Below are 14789 nucleotides of genomic sequence, written 5' to 3'. Positions count from 1 at the left end.
GCTCATACCATCCCCAACCCTAAACCCAGCCGCTCACCCCATCGCAACCGCCGGATCCCCATCCGACGCCCAAGTGCCGAACCCCGTCATATACGCTTCGCCTCCGACGCCGCTCCCCCGAACCCTCCTAGCCCCAGAGCCGCCGCATCCACACTACCTGCCTCTCTCTCGTCCCCTGGCGGCGGCGGCGGCAGGATGGCGGCATCTACGGCGAGGACGGTGAAGGATGTCAACCCCCACGAGTTCGTCAAGGCCTACTCCGCCCACCTCAAGCGCTCCGGCAAGGTAACGGTGCCCGACTCGCCCCCTTCCCATCTGATTCGACGTTACAAAGAATGGTCGCACACCACGGCAGTCAGCGGAGACAAGCTTGTCGATTGCATCGGATTGCCGTTGCCTGAGCAGTTAGGAGCTGTCCTGTGATTACATGGTTCCATCTCGCGTGTTACTGCATTGGTTATACCTGGCTTACTGTAGTTGGCCTCATACTCCGTAGCATGTAAATAAGTCATCTTTTTTGTGGTATTGCGAACTGTATGACTGATGGCATAGGATGATCCTCAGCATACATGATACATACGAGTTATAGGATGCAGTGGTGCAGGAAACAAGTTCACCTTTTATGTTGTGTGCCTTCTGAACATTTGATTTGTAGGTTGGAGTGTGATTCTCCCATACCTAACATCGAGTTTATTTCAATAAGCGTGGTTTATTTTATTCAAATCTAGATCGTCTGTGCAGAAAAGCCTGTTTGTAAAGTGGTTTTTGTTGTCTATATACATAGGTTTTAGGCAAATTTTAACTGTATGCTGAAAATTCCCTGACCACTCATCTATGCAGTCCCTGACCACACTAGATAAGGTGCGGATGTGTGATTTATTTTGTTTCTATCGATATCTGTCAAAGATTGTATGTGGTGAACCTTGGATCTGTTTAGAATGAGGTATTCTGGAGTGAACCTTGGCTGTGTTAGAGCGGAATGGGTCTTTAAGGATCCAAATCTTTAGTATTTAGGAAGTTGAACACTGATAACACCATTTATCACATGATGAAAAGTGGGCTGCTTACTATATTTGGCTCAGGTGCTGCTATTATCGAGCTTTCTTTTTTATTAGGCTATGGTGCAAGCGGTAGAGTCTTACCGCCTGTGACCGGAAGGTCCCGGGTTCGAGTCGCGGTCTCCTCGCATTGCACAAGCGAGGGTAAGGCTTGCCATTGACACCCTTCCCCAGACCCCGCACAGAGCGGGAGCTCTCTGCACTGGGTACGCCCTTTATGGATTCAAAATCGTAGTTAGGAGAATGTGTTTGTGTTCTACGAGCATGCAATTAGTTTAGTGGTTAGGACAATGTTTTCTTCTTCATTGCATCGGTTTTCCGGTATCGATAATAACTATATTCCTATGTTGGTATGTGTAATTCCTTATAAGTATCCTGTCTTCTGTTAGATGGAGCTCCCTGAGTGGGTTGACATTGTGAAGACTGCGAGGTTCAAGGAGCTCCCACCTTATGACCCTGACTGGTACTACACCAGGGCTGGTGAGGGATCTTGTTTCTTCACCAAAATCATTTATAAACTTTTATTATCCAGATTTTGCACTTATATGGGATTTTTATTTATTTTTTCTCCTGCAGCATCCATTGCAAGGAAGATCTATCTGAGGCAAGGCATTGGTGTTGGTGGCTTCCAGAAGATTTATGGTGGCCGCCAGAGGAATGGCTCCCGCCCACCACACTTCTGCAAGAGCAGTGGTGCTATTTCACGCAACATCCTGCAGCAGCTACAGAAGATGGGCATCATTGATGTCGATCCCAAGGGGTAACTGAACTGCTATGTCCCTCTCTTGATAATAATTTTTCCTGGTTGTTGGAAGTTTGCTTATCGGACATTGTGTTGCAGCGGACGGCTCATCACCTCCCAGGGCAGGCGTGATCTGGACCAAGTGGCCGGAAGGGTTGCTGTTGAAGCTTGAGCAGTCTCATCTTCGGTTTCAATGATGTCATGTTTGATGGTTGAGATGGCTGCACTTTATTTGCACTTTTGGATTACGATTTTTTAGTTCAGAGAACTTTAAGGTTTAATGCATCCTAGCTATGGCGCCACACTATATTTTCCCTGAGTACCTAATGTGATATCAAGACTCATTCTGGAACCAAAGATATATGTTTGCAAAGTGTCTGAGCTGGTATCCATGACCAATCTTCCTTTTGGTACAAATCTATGTGATAATACATTGCAAAGTGTTTGAGCTGGTAACCACTTTTCCTGTCCAATCTCTTTAACGAAAAGCCAAATAGGGTTGGGTATGGTTAATGTCATTGTCTGTATATTTTGTGTTGCAAGGAGTGTTTCGCATGCAGTCACTCTGTCTGTTGTGATTGAATCAAGGTCTAACTTGGACTGATTGGGCTCGTCACCGGCATTATTTATTGTTACAAAATACGAGATAATGCTCATGACTCTGTTCAACATTATTTTGCACCCATTTGCTGAAAACATATCGAGCATGGTGAGTTGCTGTATCAGTTCAGCACAACCATGTTTTTGAGCTAGTAACAAAAAGTGTTTCAGGGAACATGGACAACTATTTGGTAAACCAGCGACATTTGTTCTTGTTATTATCATTATCATTTATAATAGTGATGATGATGACTACAACCAATGTCATGGGGCAACATTCTGAATGACCAAAGCAAACTGCGTCCTGGCAAATGCAGCGAAAATAGCAGGAATGCAGGAGCTGCTGGGTTTTCTGAAAATTGAAGGAACAAAAGAAGAAAAGCCAATTCTCATATGTCGTTGTATCTGATGCAGCATAATTTTGATCTTTCGAAGAGATGAATCACGTGGAGGTTAAAGTCGTTTTCTTGGAAGCATTTGGATTCCGCAGCTAAATTCGCAACGCAAGGGAGCAAAGCAGAGACAGCGAATTTGCTTGCAGCAAGTGAAACTTGTACTGAACTGAACACCTTGGGGCTTGGGGAAATGGATTGATTACACCTGTTCAATTCTCACGACCCCATGCTTTTACATACTTCGGATGCTAAGAAGCAAATACCCAGAGTTGTACACCAAATGGAGGGAGGACCCTACAAATTTTCATGTTAATGGTATATACCCAATTAGGGAGCTGTGGGGAACTGCAAGACAAGCTTGGGAGGAAATCTTGCTCACTCCTGTATGAACCTTTTGGTATCCCTAGCTCTCTCTTTTTCGGTACCCATAAATCTATTTTGCGGGCGCTTAGGTCTTCTTCCTCCTGAGAGGTAGGTTTGACATGCCTTATGCAAACCTTGTGCAGTAGAAAAAAAGTTGGTGGTAACATTACTAACTCCAAAATGTTATCTCGCTGGGACTTATGCATCCCAATGATCTTTTCTTCCTTCCTGAAATACCAGTGAATTTTGCAGGTTTCGTGCCATTGATTGATGTAAACAATGGGGGCATGTGTGTCTTCACAGTTAACAGGCAAGGAGAAGCTATGCTCCAAGTCCTCAATATGACAGCACACGTGTATAGTTATCAGTATTAGTTCACTTTCTTGCACACATCATTCTGAAATGACTTGGTAAATGTTACCATAGGCTGTATAATGACAGGCTACACAATCCATGTCAGATGTGATTGTGGACGAATTAATGAAAACTGAATCGTGTCATGTCATTTGACCTTTGAGTAAAAGACAGTTTTACTATTATTTTCACCTATATATACACACCGCATAGAGACACAATCCACGACAGCAACGGTATTCTGTTTAGGAAAGCTAGATTATTGACTTGAAAGGAAGTGAAACAAATAACGGCACACAATATCTTAAGAAATATATATGATTCTATACGATCAATGTTAATGGATAACCAGCATTTTAACTTAATACCCAGTTGTTGCTACAAGAGAACATGATTGCTCTCATCTCCTACTTAAATATACTTACAATTACAGATTTGCTGATAGAATCAGCAAAGATAGGGATTAAACTGACTCGTCGGGGGTGAAAATGTTTCAGCTAATCTCATGCCCATGGGGTCTTCACTCGGAGAAGTGGACACAGGAACTGATTGCCATCACCATGATAAAGATGCTTGGGCACTCTGCGACGTCACGGGACGCTGTGTTCATAACTGTGTAGGTTATTAATAATCTTGGCAAACTCAGCATCACGGTCAGGTTCAAAATAGATATAGTCTTCACTCAGCAAGTCTTCGAAATCTTCCTCGTGCAACTTGTGCACATCAGGCCGGTACAAATCAGTAGTGGAGCCATCAATATCCCCAAAATAACCTCCAGATGGTGGATGCAGAATCTTGCCTAATTTTTTCTCACAAATGGAACAACGACCTGATCACAAAAAAGAAAGAAAGAAAAAACATGAGAAATTGAGTCTGCCAGTGTGAAAGAAAGTGAAGACATGAGAAATTGAGTCTGCCAATGTCAAAGTATTATCAGAAAACAATAAGTTCGCCAACTATACATAATCCCCAGCTATTTCTATAGATTAAGGGATTATTAAAAATGATTCATGAAAAACTACTATGATTTGAGGAATGCAAGAAACCTCCTGAAGATTTCTAGATTGTTCACTAAATTTTACCACTAGCTGTAAAGAGTTGTGTTTTAGATAGCGCATCACAGCATTATTGGTGGCCAAAACTAAGCAATAGACCTATGTGCTTATGCTTAGGAGGTAGGATGCCTGATGCCATAACGTAAAACATATATGACTTATATGCATTCATGAAGAATTGGATATGAAATGCGCACTGCCATGCTACTTTCCTTATAATTTTCATATGATAGAATATGATACTTTGGATTTTAAAAAATAAGTTCATAGTGTGTAAGCAATCTGTAGAAAAACTACACTGAGGCACTGAGCTCTGATGCTTGTTGCTATTATTTATAGGTTCTTGTCCCAGACATTACACAAATCATACAGGATGTTTATGGCATGGTTTTCAAGGTGTGTGTATGTGTGTGTGAGGTAAAGGAGTGGCGGCTGGAAAGTTGAGGCGTGGTAGGGAATCAACTAGACCCTTGGAGTTAGCGGCCTGAGATGCGAATTAGCATGATGTATTTAGATGGGCTGTGTTGAATAAACAGTGGGAGTGGGTCGCCTCGCCTTACCGCCCCAACCATGGTTCATGTCTATTAAACTGGAGTTGTGGTTCCAAAAAGACAGGCTAGATAGCATTATCCAAGCGGATGTTTACTATGTTTTTGCTTTTCCTACGCTTATCATGATAAGAACATGAATATCATGTAGAAGCATTTTAGATTTAGGAAAGAAGGCTCACCAGTACATTCACTATAATCTACAGGGGAGCATCTGGACAACTTCGATTCACCTTCGGACAAAGGTGAATCCGTGAATTCAGCAAAAAAGAGTGTTTGCTCAGCATCACCTATGCTTGCCAAAAAGTTTACATGATAGTGCTTTGGGCCACAGCAAGGTGTGAATTCCATCACTCCACAGATAATGCCAGGCTGAAAATTCGGTTCCTGCAAGATGTACAAGGGTAGAGTTTATTTCAACAGCCTCACAGAAGCATGTCTCCGAAGTCATAGAATCAGATGGGCGCTACATGAGCATCGACTTTTCAACATGGATTGTTAGTTCATGGTCAGTCAGTGCTCAAACAGGGAATGTAAGAGCAATCACAACTAAAACCAAAGTATGCAGTGTAAGTGTGTAACAGCACGGAATAAAGAGGAGCATCATACTTAGCTTTGGCCTGGAGATGAAAAATGAGTGCTAGTGGAATGAAGTTGCTAGTGGAATGAAGTGGTCTAGTGTACATACCAACAGAGCAGCACAGTGACACATCACAAAAAACTAAGCCTAAGAGAGGCTACCCTATATATATGTATGCTACCCTGTATGTATGCTAAACCTCATAGCACTAACGTGCAACCAATAACCAGTGAAACATATTCAGTTAGTCAGTAGTACACTACAAACGAGCAACCATTAACCAGTAAGAACTAATCACCACTAAGCACTAACCAAAGACAGGGCAATGGGCACAAGAAAATTGGATAGAACATGTGGAAAGGCAGAGCATGCACAAAACTACATAGAAGAGATTTCTGGATAGAGTAGGAAGATCATTGCCCAAGGATGCTGGTAGCGGTATTTGTATAGCAATTCATCCAGCTTGGCACGAACAAAGATCAGCTTGTCCTTGGAGGCCGTCTGATTTCTTGACACCGCGATCGAGGCACGCATGGACAAGTAGGGCTTTTCTGCTGGCACTTCATTAGAGGATAATGTGAGATTTGTTCCGAGTTGCCTGCATGCCTCTAGCCAACAAGCATAAGACATCCTGCCACCATCTCGCCGCTCTCCCAGCAGGAAAAGCAGATGCCTCGCACACTCAAAGCGCCCAAAGAATGATATCCAAACGCAGCATACTAGGGGTGCTTGGCAGCCTTGGCCGCATGAAGAAAGGTATCCTCATGAATGATGATGCGATCGGAGCAGCTAGTGATGTTGCAGTCGCAAGAGTTAAGGAGCACCAAGGCTTGATGGTCCGAGAGCATGGCGGAACGTGCAATGGTAACAAGGCCATTAAGGGAGCGGGACTCCAGACGAGCCATGATTCTAATGTTAAGGATGCCCTCTGGTAACTGGTCTTCTTCACCATAATTTGGGAACGGGAAGGCGACACTGTACCACAAGGTGTTGAGAATGATGTTGGTCACAGGGTCAAAGTGTCCGTAACAATGTCCAGCCATAAGAAGAGAGCGAAGGAAGTGGCCGTTTGAAATTCCCTGGGGCATTATGGCAAGTGCCTTGATGTAAAAGGCATGGATGGTGTCACGCAGACACAGCTTCAAGGACATTGTGACCAGTTCGCTTATGCTTATGCTTATGCTGAAATGTTATTCATGGCTGAAAAATAGCTCAAGCCAACGCGCACAAGCACGTGCACCCGATCCAGGCACTTGGCTAGCTTCTCTCTGTCTGAACCTCGTTGCTCCAGGTCGGAGATGTGGAGGAAACCTCCGTGAGAGTGGCCATGATCATCTTCGTCATGGACGACGGTGGTGATTTGGGCGTAGCTGCGGCGTTCCCCAATACAGGTGTGAAGTCTCAATGCGCCACCTGTGAAACTGGCACATCCGCCACCGTCTTGATTGGGACGGCACCAGAACTCCACGTTGACCGGTGGGCAGGACGGCGGCCATTGCAGGGTCAAAAGTGTCCTGATTTCCGAGACGACGTCGGAGGTGCTGAGCACTTCCGTTGTTCCCCGTAGGAGGGGTACCCCGCCCACAACGCGAAGCGGGTGCCTCGGGGCTCATGTGTCCCCCTGAACGAACGGCTCGGACGAAAGAACGGAAAGCAAAAGAGATGGGATTACTAACGTTCACGGACAGGAGGCGTGTCCATAATGAAGAAAACGATACCGTAACAAGTTAGGTGCAGGTGCATTTATAACGACCTATTACAAACGGAGCCGTCGGCTGGAAGCCTGGAAGGAAGGCTGAAAGAAGCTAGCTTGCAGTGTAAGGAGCATTTCAGATTCAAAAACAAGAGAGGAGTTGGCTTCGATGAAATTATAGGATTTGCTATGGAGGTAGGAAATACAGCAGTGCAACATCATCCATCGATGGAACCAGATAGCTTGGTTCCGAGAGAAGGGTTGCGGGAGATTGAAAGGGTCGAGGGAGGCAATGTGGCGAGTTCAGTTCATGAGGGGAGGCAGGCAATCACTGGAGCCCTGGAGACTGCATCTAATTCGACTGGATGCGGATAGTATGACAGCGATCTACAAAATCCAACGCTACTAGAAAAGGTAAGACTGCTGTGTTTTGAATCCGCCATTGCCCATGATCGCCAGAGTTAAAGGATTCGCGATCGATTTGTGTCGAAAAATGTTTTGCAGGAAAAGGGGGAAAGAAGGTCCGGACGCGTGCTTGGCGCCAACAGCTAAACAGCGCGATTACACAAGCAATATTCTACCCATACGAAGGAACAACATTTAGCTCATATGAAGAGGCAAAGGAGTTCTACAACCTATATTCTTGGGAGGTCGGATTCGGAATCAGGGAATCACGAGCAAAGACAAACAGCAATAATTACACGACAAGAAAGGATATAGTGTGCTCGTGTGAGGTATGAAATCATATACGAATGAGATTTTAATTTGAACTAGTGCAATGTTCAATGTGTTAGTAATTATGTTGTTGTCTACAGGGATTCTGCAAGAACCCAAGAGCACCTTCGGCAAGATCAGGCTGCAAAGCAATGCTGCGACTCCATCGAACTGAGAACCATTCATGGATAGTGAGTAGAATTATTTCAGAACACAACCATGCACTTTCAGTGACAGGTGGGGAGAAGAAACAGTGGGGATCTCATGGATATATAGACCCAATGACTAAGGAATTCATAAAGAGATTGAGGAGAAACAATGTTGCATTAGGACGTGTATGCAGCATAATTGGTGTGCTGTCTGCAGAAAGTGTAGTGCCAATCAGAAAGCAATCGGTAAAGAACCTCTGTGCAAGAATGGCGCAAGAAGATATACAGGACGATATGAAGAAAAACTATGGAGCTCCTGGGAAAGATGAAGGAAGAGGACCCTGATTTGGAAGTCAGATTCAAGATGGATGATGAAGGGAGGATTGAGTCGATGATAGGGTGCACTGGGAAAAATCAAAGGGATTACAAGCACTTTGGGGATGTGGTTACTTTTGACACTACATACAGAACAAACTTGTACAACCTGCCGTTTGGAATATTTGGTGGAGTTAACAACCACTACCAAACGTTAATATTCGGCGGCGTGCTGCTAAATCATGAAAGAACAGAAGACTTCGAGTGGACCTTCAGAAACTTCACTGAAATTATGGGCGGAAAACAGCCTCAAACTATACTGACAGGTAAGTTTGTGGATGCACGTATATGAGTGTTCGGTTTTTTTTTTTCATAAGATTCTATGGTAGTCGTAGTTATTCTCATGTGACATGCCAATGCAATAAAATCTGCTTACATACGTGTACCAAATTTAGTAATAACTGCATTACAATTATGACAAACTAACAGATTTTGTTCACTAACTAATCGTGCTTGTAACCCAGATCAATGCCAGGGGATGGCGGCTGCAATAAAGACAACGCTGAAGGGAACACGGCACCGGTGGTGCAGATGGCATGTGCTTAGAAAGGCTAAGCAGAAAATAGGAACACCATACTCAAAGAAGAGTGCATTCAAGAAAAAGTTCAACAGGCTTATAACCGATGAGATATCGCCAAGTGCATTTGAGAAGAAATGGCAGGAACTAGTAAAGGAATACAAGCTCGAGGGAAACGATTTCATGAATCGCGCATACAAGATGAGAGGTTTGTGGGCAAAACCGTACTTCATGGACATCTTCTGTGCAGGTATGACTAGCACTCAACGGAGCGAGAGTGCGAACCACATGCTGAAGAGGTTCATTCAACGATCAGCACCAATGCATATATTCATATCAAAGTTCAGGGATTTCCAGTTCGACCGTAACCAAGAGGAAGAAAGGGAGATCCACTTAACTAAACAGGTAATGCCAGGTTGGCATGGGTAAGATCCAAGAATCACCTCCGCTGATATGATTTGATTGTGTAATTGCACATGAAATTAGTAGTACTGCAAACTATGAACTATTATTGTGAAGAATAATACAGGCTATATATTACAATTATTAGGCGGTGAATACTATTCCAATGATAGACTTTACAGGGGTTGTTATATACCAATAAGATTTATGTGAAACGTTGGAGTAATACAAACTGTTGCGTTGTCTTGCGTGTGCTGTGATTACATATCTAGGATGAATTCAGAAGACATTAACAAGGCACGCGTACTTGTTCAATGCAGATGTCTAGAAGAAGGAGAGTGGGTGTACCAATTGAAAGACATGCAGAAGCTATTTACACAAGAGAAATGCATGAAAGATTCTACAATGAGCTATATGAATCAGGTGCTTACACAATAGTGGATAAGTCAGTGAATGGTCAAAGATTTACAGTGGTACACACGAATGAACTCGGTGCTGAAGAAGCTAGGCAGTACAATGTCATTTTGACAGGAATTGAGAATATCAAGTGCAGCTGCGGCCTCTATGAGCATGCTGGACTACCATGCAGGCACAGCTTAAAAGGTAAGGTGTGCAAGTCAATGATATTAGGCCACGTTTAGATTGAAAGTTTTTTCAACCTGATGAATAGTACCACTTTCGTCTTATTTGACAAATATTGTCCAATCGTGGACCAACTAGGCTCAAAAGATTCATCTCGTGATTTCCAACTAAACTGTGTAATTAGTTATTTTTTTTACCTACATTTAATACTCCATGCAAGCGGCTAAAAATTGATGTGATGGAGAGAGAGTGAAAAAACTTGGAATTTTGAAGGGAACTAAGGGCGCGTTTAGTTGCTGCCGGAGTTGGCGCCGCCGGATGGACTGTAGCACTGCAGCGCACGGTAGCATTTCGTTTGTATTTGGTAATAATTGTCTAATTGTTGACTAATTAGGCTCAAAATGTTCGTCTCGCAAAGTACAACCAAATTGTGCAATTAGTTTTTAATTTCGTCAATATTTAATACTCCATGCATATACCGCAAGTTTGATGTGACGGGAAATCTTCTTTTTGCATAGTGTCAAAGTTGGGAATTTTGGTGAACTAAACAAGGGCTAAACAAGGCCTCATGCTATGTACATTCCTCCTGGTGATTTGCAGTACTGTAAGTGAGTCATGAACAATAAGCGAAAATATAGAAGTAGCTCTGTTTTGTTTGATGAGTTATTTCTGTGTAGGTGCTGGTGCATTTAGAGAGGACGGAGATACCAAAGGGAGGTATACATCAGAGGTGGACTAAAGAAGTAGGGCCTTGTTCACTTTGTAAATTTTTTTTTTAACCCGATGAATAGTACCACTTTTGTCTTATTTGGCAAATATTGTCCAATCGTGGATCAACTAGGCTCAAAAGATTCATCTCGTGATTTTCAACTAAACTGTGTAATTAGTTATTTTTCTACCTACATTTAATACTCTATGCAAGCGACTAAAAATTGATGTGATGGAGAGAGAGTGAAAAAACTTAGAATTTAAATGGCATCTAAACAAGGCCTAGGTCCAGATATCAATGCTGGGTCGGGATGTTCAGTAATGGAACAAATAACAGCACAAAGTGATGAACTGAAGAGGCGAGTCCTTGTAATGAAAGCACTGGAGCTGTCACGAACTAAAGGGCCGATCAATGACGAAGCATATAGCGATGCTCTGCGTGCAATGGAGAGCATCGTACCAGTCAGGCAAGCTTCCATCGAAACGATCAATTCAGCTGCTAATGATGAGACATCTAATGTTTGTGCCCCGTCTCATGAGTTGACAGTCGCATGCCCTCCGAGGGCAAAAAGAGCAGGCAGGCCTAGAGACACGTCGCTGAAATCTTGGAACAAACACTACAAGCTAGAAAAGGAAAACAGAAGGAGGCTGTGTTTAGTTGGGTGAAATTTTGGAATTTAGCTACTGTAACACTTTTGTTTTTATTTAGCAATTAGTATTCAATTATGGACTAATTAGGTTCAAAACATTCGTCTCGCGATTTCCAACCAAACTGTGCAATTAGTTTTTTTTCGTCTACATTTAATGCTCCATGCACGTATCGTAAGATTCGATGTGATGGATACTGTAGCACATTTTGGAAAAACTTTTTGAAACTAAACCAGGCCGGAATGAAGACGAAAATATCGCAAAAGAAGATACAAGCGCAGAGGGGAAGAGGCCATAGAAAACGAGAAGGTTGACTGATTTAATGCAGGTTACATAGTTGATGGTGACTTTGCCTAGTTAGAGCAGCATGTGGCGGGGAAGTGCAACCTAGGGTTGAGAGTCATTGGAAACAACCGATTCTGCTATGTCTTTCTAGTTGTTGCATAATTCAAATTTATGTGGATCTATGGTAGTTGCTGAATTATAGAAGGTTTCTGACGAAACTCCTATGCGGCTAGTTTGTATTGTGCAATGTTAGGGGGTGTTTGGTTTCATGGACTAAATTTTAGTCCATGTCACATCGGACGTTCGGATGCTATTTAGGAGAACTAAATATGAGTTAATTATAAAACTAATTACACAGATGGAGACTAATTTACGAGACGAATTTATTAAGCGTAATTAATCCGCCATTAGCACATATTTACTGTAGCACAACACTGTCAAATCATGAATTAATTAGGCTTAAAAAATTCGTCTCGCAAATTAGCCACAATCTGTGCAATTAGTTATTTTTTTCGTCTATATTTAATACTTCATGCATGTGTCTAAACATCCGATGAGACAGGGACTAAAATTTTCCTGTATGAACCAAACACCCCCTTAGTTTGTCAAATGTAGGAGTCTGACAAGAAAAAACCTAGGTTTAGTCAACGATGAAGTATGTCGTGAGATTATAATAGTCCTTAGGAATTGCATCTTTGTGGACATATCAAAGAACTGCAAAGGCATATGCTGAATGAACCAACAGATCCCACAGGTTCCTGGTATGGCAAATGTACCAATGTTGCCTGGGTTTGTTGATTAAATTTCAAGCAGAAGAAATGGGCACAGGACAAATGATATAATATAGTACTGGGGTGGAAAGGAGATTGAAGCATGCACCCAAGCATGCATTTGTACCAGCAAAACATTTGAACTTGTGAAAAGAGGGGTGGGGAAGAGAGCAGAAACCAAAAAAGCAATAAACAATTGTAATTAAACCGACATACTGGACCACAGAGAAATAGACAGTGCTACATGATTATAACCATGACTAGTTAACGCCATGAACATAGCTGCAAGTGCGGAATTAGAAGGACCATTACATTGAGAGTTCTGCGACAAACTTGTTAAAGATTTATGTTAAACAGTAAGACCTGAACTAGGATATGAGCTGACACATAGATAACCAACTTGAGATAGAACACGAGCCAAAACACCGTGCCAGATCATAGACTTGCTGAGTGGAGTGGTCCAGACGATTCAGCGTTTCTTCTTCGATGCCTCCTTCTTGACATACTTCGGCATGAGCCTCACGCAGACAGTGCTATTATAGAGCCGATTCAGATTCTTCTTCAGATTCTGCTTCGACTTCTCTGGATCATCATCAATGTCCCTGCATATTTTCTTTTCTGTGATGTCGAACTTCTCCCGGAGTTCAACCATCATCTGCTGCTCCTCCTCTTCAAGTGATTCGTACCCATCATAACGATGCTCGCCTTCAGACATGGCATCATCTACACTGTTGACATCAGAGTCATCATAGTACTCACCTTGGTTGGTATTGATCTCCTTAAGGGAACATACAAAGAATAGTGCAGTTAGTTCATGAGTACTAATAACACATGATGATGGTAAATAATAAATGTATGACCAACTTTAATATGACGTGCTCTGAATAATTAGAGGTCTGCCGTGCAATAAACATAACTATTGCAGAAATTGATTCCATGTTTCGGCATTCATATGCATCCGATGTGTGCAAAGTAGTTTACTGGGAAGCAATTCCATGCGCAATTCGTAAGCGTAGCTGTCGATGTACTTCACAGAAGCCTAAAGAAACAATTTAGCGAGTAAACCTGGAAACCGAATGGAAGATACGGTACTTGAATTCTAAAGATTAACATACAAGCAAACTTAGAAGTTGCTAACTGGAAATCTGAAACTAATGGACACAGATAAGGGGCATGATTTAGAAAACAGTAAGCGAGATGAGGGTCTCACTAGCGATTACCTGCTTCTTGTTGCTGTTGTTGCTTGTACCGCCTCTGGAGCTAGATTGGGAGGGCTTCGTGCTCAACCCGGCGCCCCGAGACATGCTGCGAGTTTGACGGACAAGAGATTTCAGGTTGGGCTTGACATCCTCCTCAACCTGTTCGACTACCACGGGCGTCCGGCGGGACTTAGTAGATCCAACAGCAGAGGCAGAGACCCGAGCTGAACCACCCCTTTCGGTGGACGCGAACTGTCCCCTCGCATTCCGCGGTTGGGTGGCGGAGCTGTGCACACGCTTGGGAGTAGCCATACACCCACCGCCATCCTCCCGCTCAGCGCCTGCAGCCTTCTCCTATCCTCACCGCCGGCAGCAGCGCAGATTGTGATGGATAGGTTTCATCACAGGCAGAAGCATTCAGATCAAACCCTCTACAAGGCTTCAGTTTCCTAAGAAGTGAGTAGAACTGAGACATCGCCGTGGCAACACGAAGATTAACATTTAGATAATGTGGCATATCGTCGAGACTTGATAGAACTGAGTTGAACGACCTTTGCACGTGATCACCGGTAGTTGTATAGTCAAGCGTTGAGCAACTTTGACAGGATGACAAAGCTTCAGAATAGTTGGAACAGCTAGCCCTCTGACATGGAGCAGCATCCTGTGTATTCTTCGAGCATTGTCCAGCGGCCATGGTACATAACTTTTTCCTCTTGTTTCTTAATGGAAACGACATGAGCCTTATCCCATTTGTTATTGCAGAATCAAGCACCTCAAAACCTGCTTGCCATAATAATAGATAAGATTGCAATTGGAGATGACAGATTAACATATTCACTGTGGGTGAGAATTAAAGGTGTAACATCTACCAGCCTGTTCGGGATGCCGTATCGTATCGTGGATTATTTACTGCTGGCTGGTTTGGTGTAAGAGAAAAACACTGTTCCCGGCTGGAAATTTACGATCGTTTACGAGCAAACGAACAGGCTGTACATAGATTAAAAAATCTAACATAGATTAAAAAAATCTAACAGTGAAGCATCAGCAGAAAT

At 43.0% G+C, this 14789-nt stretch overlaps 2 protein-coding genes and 1 pseudogene across 2 annotated transcripts; 2 read left to right on the top strand and 1 right to left on the bottom strand.

Moving 5' to 3' along the window:
- The first annotated feature begins 74 nt into the window (after positions 1 to 74).
- On the top strand, positions 75 to 2256 carry LOC136494376 (small ribosomal subunit protein eS19). Its single transcript, XM_066490546.1, has 4 exons — positions 75 to 285; positions 1448 to 1538; positions 1635 to 1818; positions 1900 to 2256. The coding sequence occupies exons 1-4, from the start codon at positions 196 to 198 to the stop codon at positions 1970 to 1972; spliced, it is 438 nt and encodes a 145-aa protein (XP_066346643.1). The 5' UTR covers positions 75 to 195; the 3' UTR covers positions 1973 to 2256.
- Positions 2257 to 7022: 4766 nt separating this feature from the next.
- LOC136463799 (protein FAR1-RELATED SEQUENCE 5-like) lies at positions 7023 to 11501 on the top strand (annotated as a pseudogene).
- Positions 11502 to 12779: 1278 nt separating this feature from the next.
- Positions 12780 to 14049, bottom strand: LOC136463791 (uncharacterized). The gene is made up of 2 exons (XM_066462773.1): positions 13759 to 14049; positions 12780 to 13316 (listed from the first exon to the last, which is right to left on the bottom strand). Exons 1-2 carry the CDS (start codon positions 14047 to 14049, stop codon positions 13008 to 13010), a joined length of 600 nt encoding a protein of 199 aa, XP_066318870.1. The 3' UTR covers positions 12780 to 13007.
- Positions 14050 to 14789: the final 740 nt, after the last annotated feature.

Source organism: Miscanthus floridulus, chromosome 1, assembly GCF_019320115.1.
Source record: "Miscanthus floridulus cultivar M001 chromosome 1, ASM1932011v1, whole genome shotgun sequence".
Classification (NCBI taxonomy): Eukaryota; Viridiplantae; Streptophyta; class Magnoliopsida; order Poales; family Poaceae; genus Miscanthus; species Miscanthus floridulus.
The sequence above is the reverse complement of the archived record's forward strand: the minus strand, read 5'-3'. Positions and strand labels throughout refer to the sequence as shown.

Bases quoted from the DNA above. Each gene is read 5' to 3' on its own strand.
- LOC136494376 (XM_066490546.1), top strand. From the start codon at position 196: ATGGCGGCATCTACGGCGAGGACGGTGAAGGATGTCAACCCCCACGAG. The intron at 286-1,447 runs GTAACGGTGCCC...GTCTTCTGTTAG, and splicing joins ACCTCAAGCGCTCCGGCAAG to ATGGAGCTCCCTGAGTGGGT. The intron at 1,539-1,634 runs GTGAGGGATCTT...TTTCTCCTGCAG, and splicing joins CTGGTACTACACCAGGGCTG to CATCCATTGCAAGGAAGATC.
- LOC136463791 (XM_066462773.1), bottom strand. From the start codon at position 14,049: ATGGCTACTCCCAAGCGTGTGCACAGCTCCGCCACCCAACCGCGGAAT. The intron at 13,317-13,758 runs GTAATCGCTAGT...TGTTCCCTTAAG, and splicing joins ACAACAGCAACAAGAAGCAG to GAGATCAATACCAACCAAGG.